Below are 18,409 nucleotides of genomic sequence, written 5' to 3' on the forward strand. Positions count from 1 at the left end.
AGCAGCAGTAAAAGCTCGTTCGATAACGTTTAATTTGATTATCTCATAAAGCTGCTTTATGTTCACTGAGGATGAAACAACTGGTTCATTCTGCCTCCATCAGTCAATATAACTTCATCCAAGATCAACAATCAATAATCCTCAAACTGCCTTCAAAGATCCCGATGAGAGTTAACAGCATTATTTTAGTCTGATGGCAGCATGTTAGCATGTTAGCATGTTAGCATGCTGAAGGGCCAGATTTGGCCCACAGGCCGCTATTTGCCCACCACTGCAATACAGCATCAAGTGTGGATTCATCCGCCGCTGAAAATAGTCCCGAACAGATGCACATTTCCTCCTGTTTGTTTACTGAGTAAAGCAGTGAGACGTACTGCAAAGATCATCTGTACACATCACACACAGTTTAACATATCATTAACATATCATTAACATATCATTAACATATCATTAACATATCATGTCATTATAAGCTCTGGATGTTTGATCTCTTCCATGTCTCTGAGCTGCGTCGTCGTCTCTGTTTAACTGCATTAAATGTATAAATTGTTCACATCCAAAACATCAATATTTAAACGTCTGTAGTGTTTTAATGTCGCTGTCAATTTGTTTCCTGTTGCTTCACTTAAACTCTCTGTTTGAACTTGTTTTATGTGTTGTGAGATTTGATTGTTTTGACATGTTTGATCTCATTCTGGAGGTCAAAGCGTCCGTTTGCTTCGTTCTCACAGAAACAAACTGATTTTATTACTTTATTGTTTGTTTGTGTCCTCACAATCATTCAACGTTTAAACATTCAACAGTGAAAAAAAGACGTGATGGAAAGTAACTAAATACATTTACTCAAGTACTTCAGTACAGTTTTGAGGTACTTGTACTTTACTTGAGTATTTCCATGTGATGCTACTTTCTACATTTCAGAGGGAAATATTGTACTTTCTACTCCACTACATTTATTTGACAGCTTTAGTTACTTTTCAGATGAAGATTTGACACAATGGATAATATAACAAGCTTTTAAAATACAACACATTGTTAAAGATGAAACCAGTGGTTTCCAACCTTTTTGTCTTTTGATGTCTTACAAAAAGCAGTGTGTAGTCGGGGTCACATTTCACATGTCTATGAGTTGTTAACAGCTCCACCAAATAGTGATTTTTCCCTCTAAACTTCTCACATGCTTTCATTTCAATAAATGTTCAAATGATCCAATATTTCAGCAAAAATCAAAGATTAGAGAAAAAGTCCAAAACCTGAAAACAGATTTGTGTATCAGAACTTTGTTTTTTCTTCTTTCCTCTCCCATTAATCATCTCACCACCCCTCAGATTTATCTGCTGACCCTTTGGAGGGGCCCGACCCCTAGGTTGGGAACCAGTGGACTAAACTAGCTAACTGTATATAAAGTAGTGTAAACTAGCTCCACCTCCAGCAGCTACAACAGTAACATGCTGCTCTAACACTGATGCTTCACTATTAATAATCTAATGATGTCATATATAATAATATATCAGTCAGAGGGACCAAACCACTACTTTTACTGCAATACTTTAACTACATCAAGCTCATAATACTTATGTACTTTTACTGCAATACTTTAACTACATCAAGCTCATAATACTTATGTACTTTTACTGCAATACTTTAACTACATCAAGCTCATAATACTTATGTACTTTTACTGCAATACTTTAACTACATCAAGCTCATAATACTTATGTACTTTTACTGCAATACTTTAACTACATCAAGCTCATAATACTTATGTACTTTTACTGCAGTAAAGTATCTGAGTTCTTCTTCTTCCTCGTCTGATTATCTTTCGTGAGTTTTACAAACAGAACTTCTCCTTTCAGCAGCAGCTGTTCATCAGGCTGGATGTGTTCCAGCTGGGTGTGACCACTCTGCTGCACAGAGGGGGAGGTGTGTGTGTGTGTGTGTGTGTGTGTGGGGGGGGGGGGGGTTGGACAGGTAGAGTTACCTGCAGCCCCTCCCCCACAGCCTCTCCCTCCTCTGTCAGTGTTTCAGGTGGAGCTCAGCCTTCGTCTGCAACACTTTCATCCAGCTGAACACAAACACTGACGGTGAGTTTCTTTCATATTTCACTTCCAAACTGCTGCTGATCACCAGTGTGATTATTAATGATCATTACCAAACAATAGTGATCATTGGTGATCAGTATCAATCAGTGTTATTGACTGTTTTATTGATTTTATCAGTCTGTAATATGTATAAAGCTGATTCTGTTTGTTCAGTCAGATTCATGTTAAAGAGATGAAACAGACAAAAGAAAAGATGAAGATGGTAGTTAGACTGAAAACTCTTCATCATCAACATCATCACTGTCAGTCGTCAGTTTTCAGTTCTTCTTCTCATCAATTAATCATGAGTTTGTTTCCAGTTTCCAACTCTGAAGTTACAATTCACACATTCACACCTCTGACGACACGTTCACTGTCTGTAGTATAAACCTCTTTCTGTCTGACGACACGTTCACTGTCTGTAGTATAAACCTCTTTCTGTCTGACGACACGTTCACTGTCTGTAGTATAAACCTCTTTCTGTCTGACGACACGTTCACTGTCTGTAGTTTAAACCTCTTTCTGTCTGACGACACGTTCACTGTCTGTAGTATAAACCTCTTTCTGTCTGACGACACGTTCACTGTCTGTAGTATAAACCTCTTTCTGTCTGACGACACGTTCACTGTCTGTAGTATAAACCTCTTTCTGTCTGACGACACGTTCACTGTCTGTAGTATAAACCTCTTTCTGTCTGACGACACGTTCACTGTCTGTAGTATAAACCTCTTTCTGTCTGACGACACGTTCACTGTCTGTAGTTTAAACCTTTGTTTGTTTGTCTTTGGGCGAGTCTCTTCCTGCTTCTCCCAGCTGTATCAGAGCTTGTTTGTTGGAAAAGATGAGTCACTCAGCTGATTGCTTCACGGATGAATTCAACAGTTTATTGATAGTCAGACCTGTTCGTGTGTTTAAAGGCTGTTGATTCATTAAACAGAATCCTCTCACAGCAACAAACTAAAAAGCAGGTTTTCTGCTCTGAGTTTCGTCTCTCAGGCTGCCTCACCTTTCTCACTCTCTCCAGGAAATAGTGAACACATACTGAAAAAAACTCTGTAGAATTTCAATTTTGCTAAATTACCACAACTTTCCTGCATGAAATGTCAAAATCAACAGACACTTTGGTGGCATTGAGTGTGGTGGTCACTGACGTCATCGAGTGTTCATCCTCTCTGCATGTTTTAAATCTATATTATCTAAACTGAGCATCAGTCCTACAGTAGTGAAGCTCCGTGCTCTTTGTAGTAAAACTACAAATACTACCAGCTATATTATAGTACTGTGAGCCATATAATCTTAAAGGTGGCTCCGCCCCTACAGGTGACATCATGGTGTTCAGGTGTTGTGTAGCTCCGCCCCTACAGGTGACATCATGGTGTTCAGGTGTTGTGTAGCTCCGCCCCTACAGGTGACATCATGGTGTTCAGGTGTTGTGTAGCTCCGCCCCTACAGGTGACATCATGGTGTTCAGGTGTTGTGTAGCTCCGCCCCTACAGGTGACATCATGGTGTTCAGGTGTTGTGTGACTCCGCCCCTACAGGTGACATCATGGTGTTCCACCCGGAGTTTGAGCGTGCGGGTCAGAGGGCGGGGCTTCAGGTGTGGCGTGTGGAGAACCTGGAACTGGTTCCTGTTCCTCAGAGTCTGTACGGAGGGTTCTACAGCGGAGACGCTTACCTGGTTCTGCACACCACCGCCACCCGAGGAGGACACCTGCAGTACGACCTGCACTACTGGCAAGGTACTGCAATATACATGTACTAATACTACAACGCACCTGTAGTATTAGTATTAGTAGTAGAATTAGTACTACCATACACCTGTGCTAATATTGCAATACACAATGTATTAATCAATCAAAATTCACATCAGATTATTTGAAAATAAATAAATTAGTCACTATAATTTTGAACTCTTTATCCTAATTGATAATTATCTCATAATCGTGACTTATGTTATTTAAGTCTATAAAAGTGATAATTTACTTTAAAAGTCCCGTATTTGATATGAAGTTGTAGGTTCCCGGAGCGTCTGTCAGCTGCAGAGCAGGAAATAAATAACAGCTGATACAGGTGTGACCCTGGTTCTGCTCTCTGATTGGCACGTTGTCCTGCAGGTTCAGAGTGCTCTCAGGATGAGAGCGGTGCGGCGGCCATCTTTGCAGTCCAGATGGATGACTTCCTGCAGGGGGCACCAGTTCAGTACCGCGAAGTCCAGGGACACGAGTCCAGTACCTTCACCGGATACTTCAAAACTGGACTCAAATACATGGTATCAGTACTATCAGTACTATCAGTACTGCTAGTACTGTCAGTATTACTGGTGTTACTAGTACCACCAATATTACCTGTGCTACCAGTGTATCAGTACCAGCTGTACTACTAGTACTCCTACTACTACCTGCACTACTGTAGAAACTTTTATTTGCTTTTAAATTAGTTTTTTATTTTTTGTTTGTTGTTTTGTTTATTGTTTAATGCATAACTAACACTGTTACAGAGTTCTGGTAGTACAATTATCATCATTACAATAGTTAGCAGTGCTACTACTAGTACTGCGAGTACTGCGAGTACTACTACTGATACTACAGTAAACATACGTAACTTTTCTGTCAGTAACATTCTGGGTCAAAGATCCTGTCTCTTGTTCAGAACTGATGACATCACTTCCTGTCTCTCCCACCTCAGAAAGGGGGTGTGGCCTCAGGATTCCAGCACGTGCTGACCAATGACGTGGATGTTCAGAGGCTGCTGAAGGTCAAAGGTCGACGGATCGTCAGGGCGACCGAAGTTCCCGTCAGCTGGGAGAGTTTCAACCAGGGAGACAGTTTCATACTGGACCTGGGAGAGGTGAGACAGGCAGACAGAGAGGTGAGACAGGCAGAGAGAGGGGTGAGACAGGCAGAGAGAGAGGTGAGACAGGCAGAGAGAGAGGTGAGACAGGCAGAGAGAGGGGTGAGACAGGCAGAGAGAGAGGTGAGACAGGCAGAGAGAGAGGTGAGACAGGCAGAGAGAGAGGTGAGACAGGCAGAGAGAGAGAGGTGAGACAGGCAGACAGAGGGGTGAGACAGGCAGAGAGAGAGGTGAGACAAGCAGAGAGAGAGAGGTGAGACAGACAGAGAGAGAGAGGTGAGACAGACAGAGAGAGGGGTGAGACAGACATAGAGAGAGGTGAGACAGGCAGAGAGACAGTTCTGATCCTGTCTCTCTCTCTCTCTACAGGAAATCATCCAGTGGTCTGGTTCCCATAGCAACCGCTTTGAGAAGCTGAAGGCGACCTTGGTGAGTGGTGACATCACCTCATTACATCATCATCATCATCATCATCATTAGCCGGTGACAATCACACCCATGGTCACATGTCTGTGACTGATTGACAGGTGTCTAAGGGTATCCGTGACAACGAGCGGTGTGGGCGGGCCGAGCTGCTGCTCTGTGACGAGGGGGCGGAGCCTGCGAAGATGCTGGAGGTAATGTCACATGACCTGACATGTTGTTTATGTGTTTATACCACCATTAACATACAAACCTCTGACCCCTCCCTGCTGACCTCTGACCTCAGGTTCTCGGGGAGAAGCCAGAGCTGCCTGAAGCCGACATCAGTGACGACACCAAGATGGACGCCTCCAACAGGAAACTGGCCAAACTTTACAAGGTCACATGATTACTGAATACTTTGGCTTTTACTGTGATGCAGCAGCAGGAAGTGCTCATCTGTCTCTCTACCTGTCTGTCTCTCAGGTGTCCAACGCCGATGGTGAAATGGAGGTTACCATGGTAGCAGATCAGAACCCATTCTCCCAGAGTGCTTTGCAGTCCAGCGAGTGTTTCATCCTCGACAACGGAGCCAACGGACACATCTTTGTCTGGAAAGGTTCAAACTTTACTCTGTTCACACTGGTCTGAAACCAGTTCACAATGGTCTGACACCAGTTCACACTGGTCTGTAATCTACCTGTGTGTGTGTGTGTGTGTGTGTGTGTGTGTGTGTGTGTGTGCGTGTGTTTGCAGGGAAGGAGGCGAACACTGAGGAGCGTCATGCTGTTCTAAAGAACTCAGAGCAATTCATCCACAAGATGAACTACCCAACACACACACAGGTGAACACACACACACACACACACACACACACACACACACACACACACACAGGTGAACACACACACACACACACACAGGTGAACATACACACACACACACACACACAGGTGAACACACACACACACACACACACAGGTGAACAGGTGAGCAGGTGTTACCTGTCCTGACTCTGTCCCCTTCAGGTCCAGGTCCTCCCTGAATTCGGGGAGACTCCGCTCTTCAAACAGTTCTTTAAGGACTGGAGGGACTCTGACGACACCGTTGGCATGGGAACCGCCTACGTATCCAATCAGATCGCAAAGATAGAGAAGGTAACCAATCAGATTCAGAATTAGCAGCTCCGCTCTCATCATCGATCACTAGAGAACTGATCTGCCTTCTGATTGGACAGGTGCCGTTTGACGTATCATCTCTCCACCAATCAGAGGCCATGGCAGCTCAGCACAGCATGGTGGACCGCGGAGACGGAGAAAAGCAGGTGAGGAACCAGATCTTCTCTGCTCTGTGCTTTGGGAACAGGGTCTGTTCATCCTGGAACTTTCAATTAGAGTCCATGAGGAGGATCATGTCGGCCCTTCTGCCTGTGTGTGTTTGTTGGGTCTCGGTGTGGGGTCTGGATGTGGAGCTGCCACCGCTGCTGCTGTGGTGGTTTCAGGTCTGGAGCTCCAGGCTGGACCTACAGTGGATGTGACATGACAGATGCAGGGGGGTGACTAGAGGCCAGACCTAGGACAGATGCAGGGGGTGACTAGAGGCCAGACCTAGGACAGATGCAGGGGGGTGACTAGAGGCCAGACCTAGGACAGATGCAGGGGGGTGACTAGAGGCCAGGCCTAGGACAGATGCAGGGGGTGACTAGAGGCCAGACCTAGGACAGATGCAGGGGGGTGACTAGAGGCCAGACCTAGGACAGATGCAGGGGGTGACTAGAGGCCAGACCTAGGACAGATGCAGGGGGTGACTAGAGGCCAGACCTAGGACAGATGCAGGGGGGTGACTAGAGGCCAGACCTAGGACAGATGCAGGGGGGTGACTAGAGGCCAGACCTAGGACAGATGCAGGGGGTGACTAGAGGCCAGACCTAGGACAGATGCAGGGGGTGACTAGAGGCCAGACCTAGGACAGATGCAGGGGGTGACTAGAGGCCAGACCTAGGACAGATGCAGGGGGTGACTAGAGGCCAGACCTAGGACAGATGCAGGGGGTGACTAGAGGCCAGGCCTAGGACAGATGCAGGGGGTGACTAGAGGCCAGGCCTAGGACAGATGCAGGGGGTGACTAGAGGCCAGACCTAGGACAGATGCAGGGGGGTGACTAGAGGCCAGACCTAGGACAGATGCAGGGGGTGACTAGAGGCCAGACCTAGGACAGATGCAGGGGGTGACTAGAGGCCAGACCTAGGACAGATGCAGGGGGGTGACTAGAGGCCAGACCTAGGACAGATGCAGGGGGGTGACTAGAGGCCAGACCTAGGACAGATGCAGGGGGGTGACTAGAGGCCAGACCTAGGACAGATGCAGGGGGGTGACTAGAGGCCAGACCTAGGACAGATGCAGGGGGTGACTAGAGGCCAGGCCTAGGACAGATGCAGGGGGTGACTAGAGGCCAGACCTAGGACAGATGCAGGGGGTGACTAGAGGCCAGACCTAGGACAGATGCAGGGGGTGACTAGAGGCCAGACCTAGGACAGATGCAGGGGGGTGACTAGAGGCCAGGCCTAGGACAGATGCAGGGGGTGACTAGAGGCCAGACCTAGGACAGATGCAGGGGGGTGACTAGAGGCCAGGCCTAGGACAGATGCAGGGGGTGACTAGAGGCCAGACCTAGGACAGATGCAGGGGGGTGACTAGAGGCCAGACCTAGGACAGATGCAGGGGGGTGACTAGAGGCCAGACCTAGGACAGATGCAGGGGGGTGACTAGAGGCCAGACCTAGGACAGATGCAGGGGGGTGACTAGAGGCCAGACCTAGGACAGATGCAGGGGGTGACTAGAGGCCAGACCTAGGACAGATGCAGGGGGTGACTAGAGGCCAGACCTAGGACAGATGCAGGGGGTGACTAGAGGCCAGACCTAGGACAGATGCAGGGGGGTGACTAGAGGCCAGACCTAGGACAGATGCAGGGGGTGACTAGAGGCCAGACCTAGGACAGATGCAGGGGGTGACTAGAGGCCAGACCTAGGACAGATGCAGGGGGTGACTAGAGGCCAGACCTAGGACAGATGCAGGGGGGTGACTAGAGGCCAGACCTAGGACAGATGCAGGGGGTGACTAGAGGCCAGACCTAGGACAGATGCAGGGGGTGACTAGAGGCCAGACCTAGGACAGATGCAGGGGGTGACTAGAGGCCAGGCCTAGGACAGTTGCAGGGGGTGACTAGAGGCCAGACCTAGGACAGATGCAGGGGGGTGACTAGAGGCCAGGCCTAGGACAGATGCAGGGGGTGACTAGAGGCCAGACCTAGGACAGATGCAGGGGGGTGACTAGAGGCTGTACTTGGCTGCGTAGGGGGGTGAGTCCTCGGGGAAAGGCTGTGTTGTAGTTCAGCATGTGTAGTGTGAGTTTGGCTGGATGTGGTCTGGGTTTGAGGGGTGTCTAGCTTGTTAGCTGTTAACTTTAATATTTCAGATGGGACATGTTTTATAGTTTTAAATGCCAAAACCTATTGATTTATTGATTTCAGTGTCCAGTAGTTTGCTGTTACTTTCCGTCTCTTCCTCTTCTTTTGTTTGTTTTTTCTTTCTCTGAAGTCCTGATCTCTCTCTGATCTCTGAAATCCTCTTCCAACTTTCTTCTTTTCTTTCCTCTGGTGTATTGCAGTCACTCCTTTCACAATTTCCACATAAAATGTCAATGTTCATCTAATTTTTGAATAGAAAACAACTGTTTTATTTAGGACTCAGTCAAACTTTTGTCTCTACGTCTACTCTCTGTCTACCTGTCTCTCCACCTGTCCGTCTGCAGGTGTGGCGTATAGAGGGATCAGAGAAGGTAGCGGTGGACTCGTCGATGTTCGGTCAGTTCTTTGGAGGAGACAGTTACATCATCCAGTATGAGTACCAACACAGCGACAGACAGGGTCACATCATCTACATATGGTGAGATTTCATCATGTGAACTTAATTTAAACATGTTCTCCCATCTCTCAGGTAAAGCATCTGACTGTCTCAGGTGTATTTTGTTTTTTAGTATGTTTGTAGAGGAGCACTCCTCCAGCTGTTGGCTCTCTGAGTCTCGTTTCAGAGGGTGGGATTAGTGAAAACTCTGTGAAGTAGTGAAGTTTAACCCCGAGATGAGGGGAAACTCTGGGTTTTCAGTACCAGAAAGAGAGATAACTTAAACTCAGGATCAGTCGCCATGGTAACTGACTCTGTGAAGCTAACCTGCTCGCTGGCAGGTTTTCTGAGTTTCCTCTCACAGTTTCATGTCTTCATTCATTCAGTCGTATCAAAGCTTGTATCGAAGCACATTATTTAGTGGAGGTTTACTGTCAGAATCTCTGAGTGTGAGTGTGTCAGAATCACCAGTGTGTTAACCCCTAGCAACCAGTGAGTTATTCCCTAGCAACCAGTGTGTTAACTCGTAACAACCAGTGAGTTAACCCCTTTTTCTCTCACAGTCAAATATCAAACAGCATGAATTGATCCTCAGCTCAGAATCAAACCTCTTCATGTCCTTCTGTTATAACACTGAGACTCTGTTTGTTAGAGCAGCTGCTGACACATAATGTTTAATCTCAGTTTAAATTTAAACAATCAGTATGAAGCTTTAGATGCGTAGGATCAATGAATAATGATCCCTATCACTAATGATGTGATTGGTCGCACTGATAGAACATCGTTCCTGTAATATTGGAGATTATATGTTAATATTTCTGAGTGAGCAGCATCACTGAGTGATGTTGAGCTGAGATACAAACAGACGTCTAAACATCTAAAATCTACTGCTTTAATATCAACGTCTTTTCAAGTACAAATCATCAAATACATTATTATTGATCAGACTGTGAGCTAGAGTCAGGTCTGTGTCTTTGATCTATATATGTTTTAAATCTTTAACTATATTTTTAATCTTCAGTTGCTGCTTCCTGTGTTTTGAACAAATATATTTAAAATGTAATGTAGCTGCAACCTGATACACAGTCAGATCCCACTTTATCATCATTAAGGAAATGTAAGTCTGATAAAAGATCAATTAATGGACGACATTGAATAAAACTTTATTGACACTTTTCCCGCTCTGACTCAGGCTCTTTTTTTTAAAGGATTAATGTGCATCGTCCACATACACATGCATTAATGCCGCTATGCTCTGCCTTTTATTTACCTGTTGCCATGGTGACTCGTAGTATCGGAGCTTCATTGATGACAGCTTTTGTCATTCACCACACATGAGCTTAACTCAGAGTGAACATACTCAGAGCTGATTAAACAAATTGTGATCAGCTGTTCTGGAACCGAAAACTCTGAGTTTCACTCATCAGAGTTCAGGGTAAAATAAATAAATAAATAAATAAATAAAAATGATTAAAAAAAAACAAAATTTTAACTTTAAGAAAATTTACTCTCTCTCTCTCTCTCTCTCTCTTCAGGCAGGGGGCGGAGTCTAGCCAAGATGAGGTCGGAGCATCGGCGATCCTGGCTGTTCAGTTGGATGATGAGCTAGGCGGTGCTGCTGTACAGGTTCGTACACCTGTGACCACTGGTACAGCGGACTGTAATCCTCTGAGCCTGAAGGCCTCACACTGACCACCTTCTGTCTCCAGGTACGTGTGGTTCAGGGAAAAGAGCCTGCCCACCTCATGAGCCTGTTCAGGGGCCAGCCAATGGTGGTGTACAAGGGCGGGACCTCGAGAGAGGGTGGCCAATCAGAGGTGGCAGATACCCGCCTGTTCCAGGTTCGAGCCAATCCAGCGGGAGACACCAGAGCTGTGGAGGTGAGACACACAACCGTTTTAAGTTCTGTAATACCCCAAGCTCATTTAAGTCCCTGAATGCCCCACGCTCCTTTATAAAAGCCAAAATAAACACTCTAGATAAACGTCCTATTAATCAAATAAGAGATAGCAATATGATAATTCATTACTCTATTTTTTACCCAGTGTTCAGTCTGCATTTTTCCTCTGTCTGCTCTGACTTAATACCCGATTCTTCCTACTCTGATAGTTCTCCTTCTCCTTTATGAGAACAACGTCCACAGAAGAATTTGAGAAGTGGTGCAGGACTTTGAATCCAGAAATATTAAATCAGCCTCTCATATTCTCATATACCTGCTTGCTGACTTATTCAACATATCGTTATCTACCTGTAAATTACCAGCTATCTGGAAATATTCACACATTACTCCACTTCACAAAGATGGTGATATTCTTTATCTAAATAATTATAGACCTATATTAATAATCTGTTCTCTTGCTAAAGTATTTAATCAGTTTTAATCAGTTATCACGGTGTCTTAAGACTAATATCCTATTGCTGTTTCAATCCAGATTTAGACCTAATCAAGCAACAACCACTGCTCTGTTAAAACTTACTGATGATTTGTTTTCAACATCCGATACTGGTCACCTTACACCAGCTATTTTTATTGATCTCAAGAAGACTTTTGATTTGGTTGATCACTACCTGCTCTTAGATAAGTTTGATGCAGTCAATCTATCTCAAAATGCATTATTATAGTTTAACTCTTATTTACATAACAGAAGACAATGTGTTGTCCTTGAAGAGAGTAAGTCTGATTTATTTGTTCAACAAAGAGGTGGTGGGGTTCGACACTGTGTCCACTTCTTTTCTCTGTTTTTATTAATGACCTTCCTGTAATCTGTTCTAATTCTTCTGTGCGACTATATGCAGATGATACTGTCAGTTATACTTCTAAACCTCATTTACTGCAAATCCAAACTGCCCTTCAATCGGATTTCAATACCTTACGAATCTGACTCTTGTCTAATAAACTACTGTTCATTAAAACAAAATCTTACATTATGGTCTTTGGTACAAATCAGAGTCTTAAAACAAAATCTAATAATAACATGTAATGATGGTACTTCTCTGGATAGAGTTGATCTAATTTAATCTTGACTCTGAACTTGCATTCAAACCTCACATTGATCATGTTCTCCGCAAAATTTAACTTTGGAATCTGTGTTTTATTTTAATCTAGAAATTGATTTACACTTAGTGTCTGAAAGAAACTTGCCTCACAACTTTTATTACCATTTCTTGACTAAAACATCCAGAACTAACCGTCTTGCCCTCAATACAGCATTCAATAATCTCTGATGTTTCTTTAGTATTCATCCCTGTATAATGTATAACTCTTAACTTGAGTAGCCTCCACTCAATATAAAAAGAAACATTCATTGGCTACAACATCTTTAAATGTGTACATTTCAATTATCCTTAACAGTTTTTGGTACCATAATCCTCAATTTATCAATTGAGGCTCTACACAATACTTCTTCCCGACTCCTACAGTCAGAAAAGCAATATCAGAAAGACAGTATTTATGTTTAAGGCTCCTTTAGATATACAGATGGGTGAAAAATTAGAGCAAAACCAACAGAAAGTGTCTTAGTAAGGTGTTGGGCCACCACGTGCTGCCAGAACTCTTCTAGAGGGATGAACATCATTCTTCCAAAAGATATTCCCTCATGTGGTGTTGTGATGATGATGGTGGAGCGCGCTGTCTAACATATCGGTCCTAAATCAAATCTCTCATAGGTGTTCAGCTGGGTTGAGATCTGGTGACTGCGAAGGTCATAACATATGATTCACATCATTCATACTCATCAAACCATTCACTGTCGTCCTGGAAGAGACCACTCCCATCAGGATAGAAATGTTTCATCATAGGATGAAGATGATCACTCGCAACAACTTTGTATTGATTTGCAGTGACCCTTCCCTCTGACGCCGGGATCTCACTGGGCGCGTGTGCACCGTGTTCTAGCCTAGTCTGTTTTTCATGGACACCGCGTCAAGCAGCACAGAACAGATCGAGCTGGGCAGGAAGTCAGACACAGAAGCAGCATTGATCATCCAGTCAATTTTCAAAATAAAACACCTTGTGCAAACTCCTGGTTGTATATCAACAATAAACACAATTAAAACAGATGAATAAAGAAACCATTTAACTAAGTAGCTTACCTAACCATAGTAGAGGCACAAAAATCAAGGAAAATGACCAAATCAATGAAAGCTGAGCAAGTTAAACAAAATTGGGCAGTTTAGTTGGCCTGCTACTGCAGTAATTACGGTAGCCTTAAGGCACTTAATCAGCTTTGACTAGGCTGCTGTAATTACTGTAGTAGGAGTGCAACAGAATTTAAAAGATGGCTTCCTCATAGTCAAGACGATCCACTTCTGACACGCTCCTGGCGGTAGAGGGTGCCGACGGCGCAAAACTGCTTCAGAGCCGGAACACGGTGCACATGGGCCCAGTAGGATCCCAGCGTAAGGGGACAAGTGGACCCAAACCATGCTGGCAAAATGCCCCCTGCAGCATAGAGCCACCAGATTCCCTTACTGTAGGGGTCAAGCATTCGGACCTGGACCAGTTTCTCCTTTAATTTGTCAGCCATCTGTATGTAGAGATAGAAAAACTTACCATCAAACATACAATCCTCAACATTATTTCACATTTAAAAATGATTTGTCCTCTTAAATTGTAACTGTTTCAGTTTAATTGTTTAATGCTATATCTACAGTACATACAATATACAATACACTGTACACTGTCCCTGAACGCCTCGTGTTTTTGGTCTGGATGTCTGGTTTAAACCAGTTTAAGCCAGTTCTACCCAATCCTAGCCATGTCTCTGGTCCTCTAGCCTCAGGTAAACCCTCTGTCCTCAGGTGGACCTTCTGTCCTCAGGTGGACCCTCTGTCCTCAGGTAAACCCTCTGTCCTCAGGTGGACCTTCTGTCCTCAGGTAAATCCTCTGTCCTCAGGTGGACCTTCTGTCCTCAGGTGGACCCTCTGTCCTCAGGTAAACCCTCTGTCCTCAGGTGGACCTTCTGTCCTCAGGTAAACCCTCTGTCCTCAGGTGGACCTTCTGTCCTCAGGTAAACCCTCTGTCCTCAGGTGGACCTTCTGTCCCCAGGTGGACCCTTTGTCCTCAGGTGGACCCTCTGTCCTCAGGTGGACTCTCTGTCCTCAGGTCAATCCTCTGTCCTCAGGTAAATCCTCTGTCCTCAGGTGGACCCATCCTCCCGCAGTCTGAACTCCTGTGATGTGTTCCTCCTGGTGTCGCCCTCCGGCTGCTGGCTGTGGAGCGGGGGGAGCAGCAGCTCGGCTGAAGCCCAGGGAGCAGAACGCCTGGCTGGACTCCTGCAGGTGACCCCCACCCTGCTGAAGGAGGGGGAGGAGGAAGGTGAGGTGGGGTGGCGGGGGTTTGAGGGAGGTCTCTGTGTTGTTTATCTGTCCATCTGAAGCGCATAATTCTGCCTGTCTGTGGTTCCAGGTGCATTCTGGGATGCATTGGGGGGACAGGAGGACTACTGTCGGTCCCCTCGGCTGAAGGACCAAATGGAGGCTCATCCTCCTCGTCTGTTCGCCTGCTCCAACAAGACCGGGAACTTCTTGGTCTGTCTGCTCACATGATCTGGTCACATGACTCTTAACACACTGCTGAGCAGGGTTTCTGTTCACTGAGCTTTAATGATCAGTGATGTCATTAACAGGCAATCAATAAACAACAAACTGATCAATAACACTCAATCGTTTGAGTACTAAAGACTTCAAACATTAGCTTCTTTCTAATCTTCATGCTAGGTGCTAGGGGTTAACTCACTGGTTGCTAGGGGTTAACACGCTGGTTGCTACGGGTTAACTCACTGGCTGCTAGGGGTTAACTCACTGGTTGCTACGGGTTAACACACTGGTTGCTACGGGTTAACTCACTGGTTGCTAGGGGTTAACTCACTGGCTGCTATGGGTTAACACACTGGTTGCTACGGGTTAACTCACTGGTTGCTAGGGGTTAACACACTGGTTGCTACGGGTTAACTCACTGGTTGCTAGGGGTTAACTCACTAGCTGCTATGGGTTAACACGCTGGTTGCTAGGGGTTAACTCACTGGTTGCTACGGGTTAACTCACTGGTTGCTAGTGGTTAACTCACTGGTTGCTATGGGTTAACACGCTGGTTGCTACGGGTTAACACGCTGGTTGCTAGTGGTTAACACACTGGTTGCTAGGGGTTAACACACTGGTAGCTAGTGGTTAACACACTGGTTGCTATGGGTTAACACGCTGGTTGCTAGGGGTTAACACACTGGTTGCTAGTGGTTGACACACTGGTTGCTAGGGGTTAACTCACTGGTTGCTACGGGTTAACGCACTGGTTGCTAGTGGTTAACTCACTGGTTGCTAGTGGTTAACTCACTGGTTGCTAGTGGTTGACACACTGGTTGCTAGGGGTTAACTCACTGGTTGCTAGTGGTTAACTCACTGGTTGCTAGTGGTTGACACACTGGTTGCTAGGGGTTAACTCACTGGTTGCTAGGGGTTAACACACTGGTTGCTAGTGGTTAACACACTGGTTGCTAGGGGTTAACTCACTGGTTGCTAGGGGTTAACACACTGGTTGCTAGGGGTTAACTCACTGGTTGCTACGGGTTAACACACTGGTTGCTAGTGGTTAACTCACTGGCTGCTAGGGGTTAACACACTGGTTGCTACGGGTTAACACACTGGTTGCTAGTGGTTAACACACTGGTTGCTAGGGGTTAACTCACTGGTTGCTACGGGTTAACACACTGGTTGCTAGTGGTTAACTCACTGGTTGCTACGGGTTAACACACTGGTTGCTAGGGGTTAACTCACTGGTTGCTACGGGTTAACACACTGGTTGCTAGTGGTTAACACACTGGTTGCTACGGTTTTATGGTGGTTCTTTGATTGATACTGTTTAATAGCCAGTGGAGATAATTAATAAGAAATATAATTTATGAACAAGCTTTTGATTAATTGGTGACCTTTCTATTGTTTATTGATCGTTTAATTGTAAATTGATCAGTTATAATATTCCAGTTTGCTGTGTGTGTGTCTGTGTTCAGATGGAGGAGGTTCCAGGTGAGCTGACACAGGATGACCTCGCTCCTGATGATGTCATGATCTTGGATACCTGGGACCAGGTGAGTCTCCTGCCGTCACCATAGTTACAAAACTTGACCCTTGTGTCCCTCACCTCCTGTGTCGTCCTGCAGGTGTTTGTCTGGATCGGAAACGAGGCGCGTGAGGAGGAGAAGACCGAGGCCGCCGTGTCAGGTGAGACAGACAGGAGGTTAGACATTTAATAGATGAACAGGTGAACAGATGCTAACTGTCAGTTTGCCGTGCAGCTGTAAGGTACCTGAAGAGCGACCCGGCTGGCAGAGACCCCCGCACCCCCACAGTGACGGTGAAGCAGGGATTCGAACCGCCGACCTTCACCGGCTGGTTTCTGGGCTGGAACCGTGAGTTCTGGACCGTCGACCCGCTGCAGCGCGCCATCGAGAGCCTGCAGGTGTAAAACATGTGACCCAGTGATGTCACCTCCTGTTTTCACATGATGAAGCAGCTCTATATCATAAATAAATCTACCTGTCTGTCTACCTGCACACCCGTCTGGCTGTCTGATCCATTTGAGCCTCTAGCGGGCGCCGAGGTGATTCATCCAATCAGAGCAACGTGAACATGTCAGCTGACAGCAGGGGTCAGATGCATCAGTGAGGTCTACACACAAAAACCTGCATTCGTTTCCCGCACATAAACTAAACAGTGAACACGTCACGCTGACTTCAGACCAGCGTCACTTTTCAAAAAGTCAAGTTTGAATTCATTCAAACTAACAAGTGATTTGTTTAAATTAATTTAAACATGAACTTTGTGGCGTAACGAGTCTCAGATACAGCTGACTGGTGGTTATTAGGATACTCAGCGCTGTAGTGTTTATATGTTTACTGATTATTGTATATATGATTATATGATTATTGTAAATACTGTGACTGTGTTAGTATATATTTATACGGCAGCGATGTCCATCCATCAGTGTCTGAGCGTCTCACCTTTCAGTGCAGGCTTTATATTTTGCGATGTGGTGTCTTAAAACTGCACCATGTTGCTCTGTCAGCAGACGTTTGACGCCTCACAGGCGTGTAAACTACCTGCTGATTCACAGGTATTGTGGTCGTTGAGTGTGGAAACAGTCACTGCTGTGTGATCATCCGATCAGCGCAGCTTCGTCTGGTCCAGGGCGAGTCTGGTCGGCCCTAACTATAAACGTAGAGACGGTGTCTGGAATCTGGAAGATGACCTATGACGTCGTTGTTCGAGGTATCAACTATTTCTTCTTAATTTAGTATGACTTTAACCTGAGAGTTATACCAACCACCTTTCAAATGAATCTAATGAACCCTCTAGGAGGAGTTTGAAAAAGTGCTCATAAAAGCATAAAGCAGCTCAGACTAGCAGACATTTGCTAACAGAAAGCTACATTACTGCTCTATTCTGGGTACATAAAGCAGCCTTCCTGAACATGAAAGTCATTACTAAGTCACTACAAGCTAAATACACAACACGTAGAATGTTTAACATTAATATCTGCAGCATCCAGGAGAGCCGCACCGACGTCCATCTTTGAAGACCTGCAGGTGGATGAACGCAACTGAACCATCTGCCCTCTGATTGGACAGACTGACTCTGTGTTTGACCAATCGGATTCACACGTAAAATCAGGGTCAAAGTTCACACTCATAACTTGCGGTTTGTAGTTGTAACGTCAGTGTCGCACACACAGGTCGGAACTTTGTGTTTCCGTCTCTCAGACTTTGTGAAACCTCACTGTTGAAAAAAATCCTGCACAAATTTTAATTACACACAAAATATTTCTACAGCTACAAAAACTCTGTTACACATTCACCAACTCAGAATATTTATGACCATTATTTGATTCTACAGACTTCCTGTTTGGCTCCAAGAGTCTGCAGATGTGTCATCGTGCATCATCATCGTGTATCATCATGTAAAATTTAAAGGTCGGGCTTTTACTTTGAAAATTGTTCAAATTTTCGCCACTTCTGATGCATGTGCAAAGTTACGTGAGTTTCATGCTCAGGCCTTGATAGTAATAATAATTAAAGCTGCAAGCAGTGATGATTGGTCCCTCGCACCTTTGTGCACGTCGGAGCACGTTGCAGTCCAAGTGACGTTACTGCAGAGCAACACGATGCAGCAACACGTTCAC

The 18,409-nt window shown here is 45.3% G+C and overlaps 1 protein-coding gene across 1 annotated transcript; it reads left to right on the forward strand.

Annotated features, from left to right (window-relative positions):
* The first annotated feature begins 1,983 nt into the window (after window positions 1-1,983).
* Window positions 1,984-16,784, forward strand: LOC122969563 (gelsolin-like). Its single transcript, XM_044335369.1, has 19 exons — window positions 1,984-2,084; window positions 3,622-3,822; window positions 4,198-4,352; window positions 4,769-4,930; window positions 5,303-5,362; window positions 5,461-5,550; window positions 5,643-5,735; window positions 5,822-5,954; window positions 6,092-6,180; window positions 6,364-6,492; window positions 6,573-6,659; window positions 9,146-9,279; window positions 10,773-10,863; window positions 10,947-11,117; window positions 14,380-14,554; window positions 14,645-14,766; window positions 16,242-16,319; window positions 16,392-16,452; window positions 16,527-16,784. Exons 2-19 carry the CDS (start codon window positions 3,630-3,632, stop codon window positions 16,694-16,696), a joined length of 2,193 nt encoding a protein of 730 aa, XP_044191304.1. The 5' UTR covers window positions 1,984-2,084; window positions 3,622-3,629; the 3' UTR covers window positions 16,697-16,784.
* Window positions 16,785-18,409: the final 1,625 nt, after the last annotated feature.

The sequence above is a fragment of the Thunnus albacares genome, chromosome 2, assembly GCF_914725855.1.
Source record: "Thunnus albacares chromosome 2, fThuAlb1.1, whole genome shotgun sequence".
Classification (NCBI taxonomy): domain Eukaryota; kingdom Metazoa; phylum Chordata; class Actinopteri; order Scombriformes; family Scombridae; genus Thunnus; species Thunnus albacares.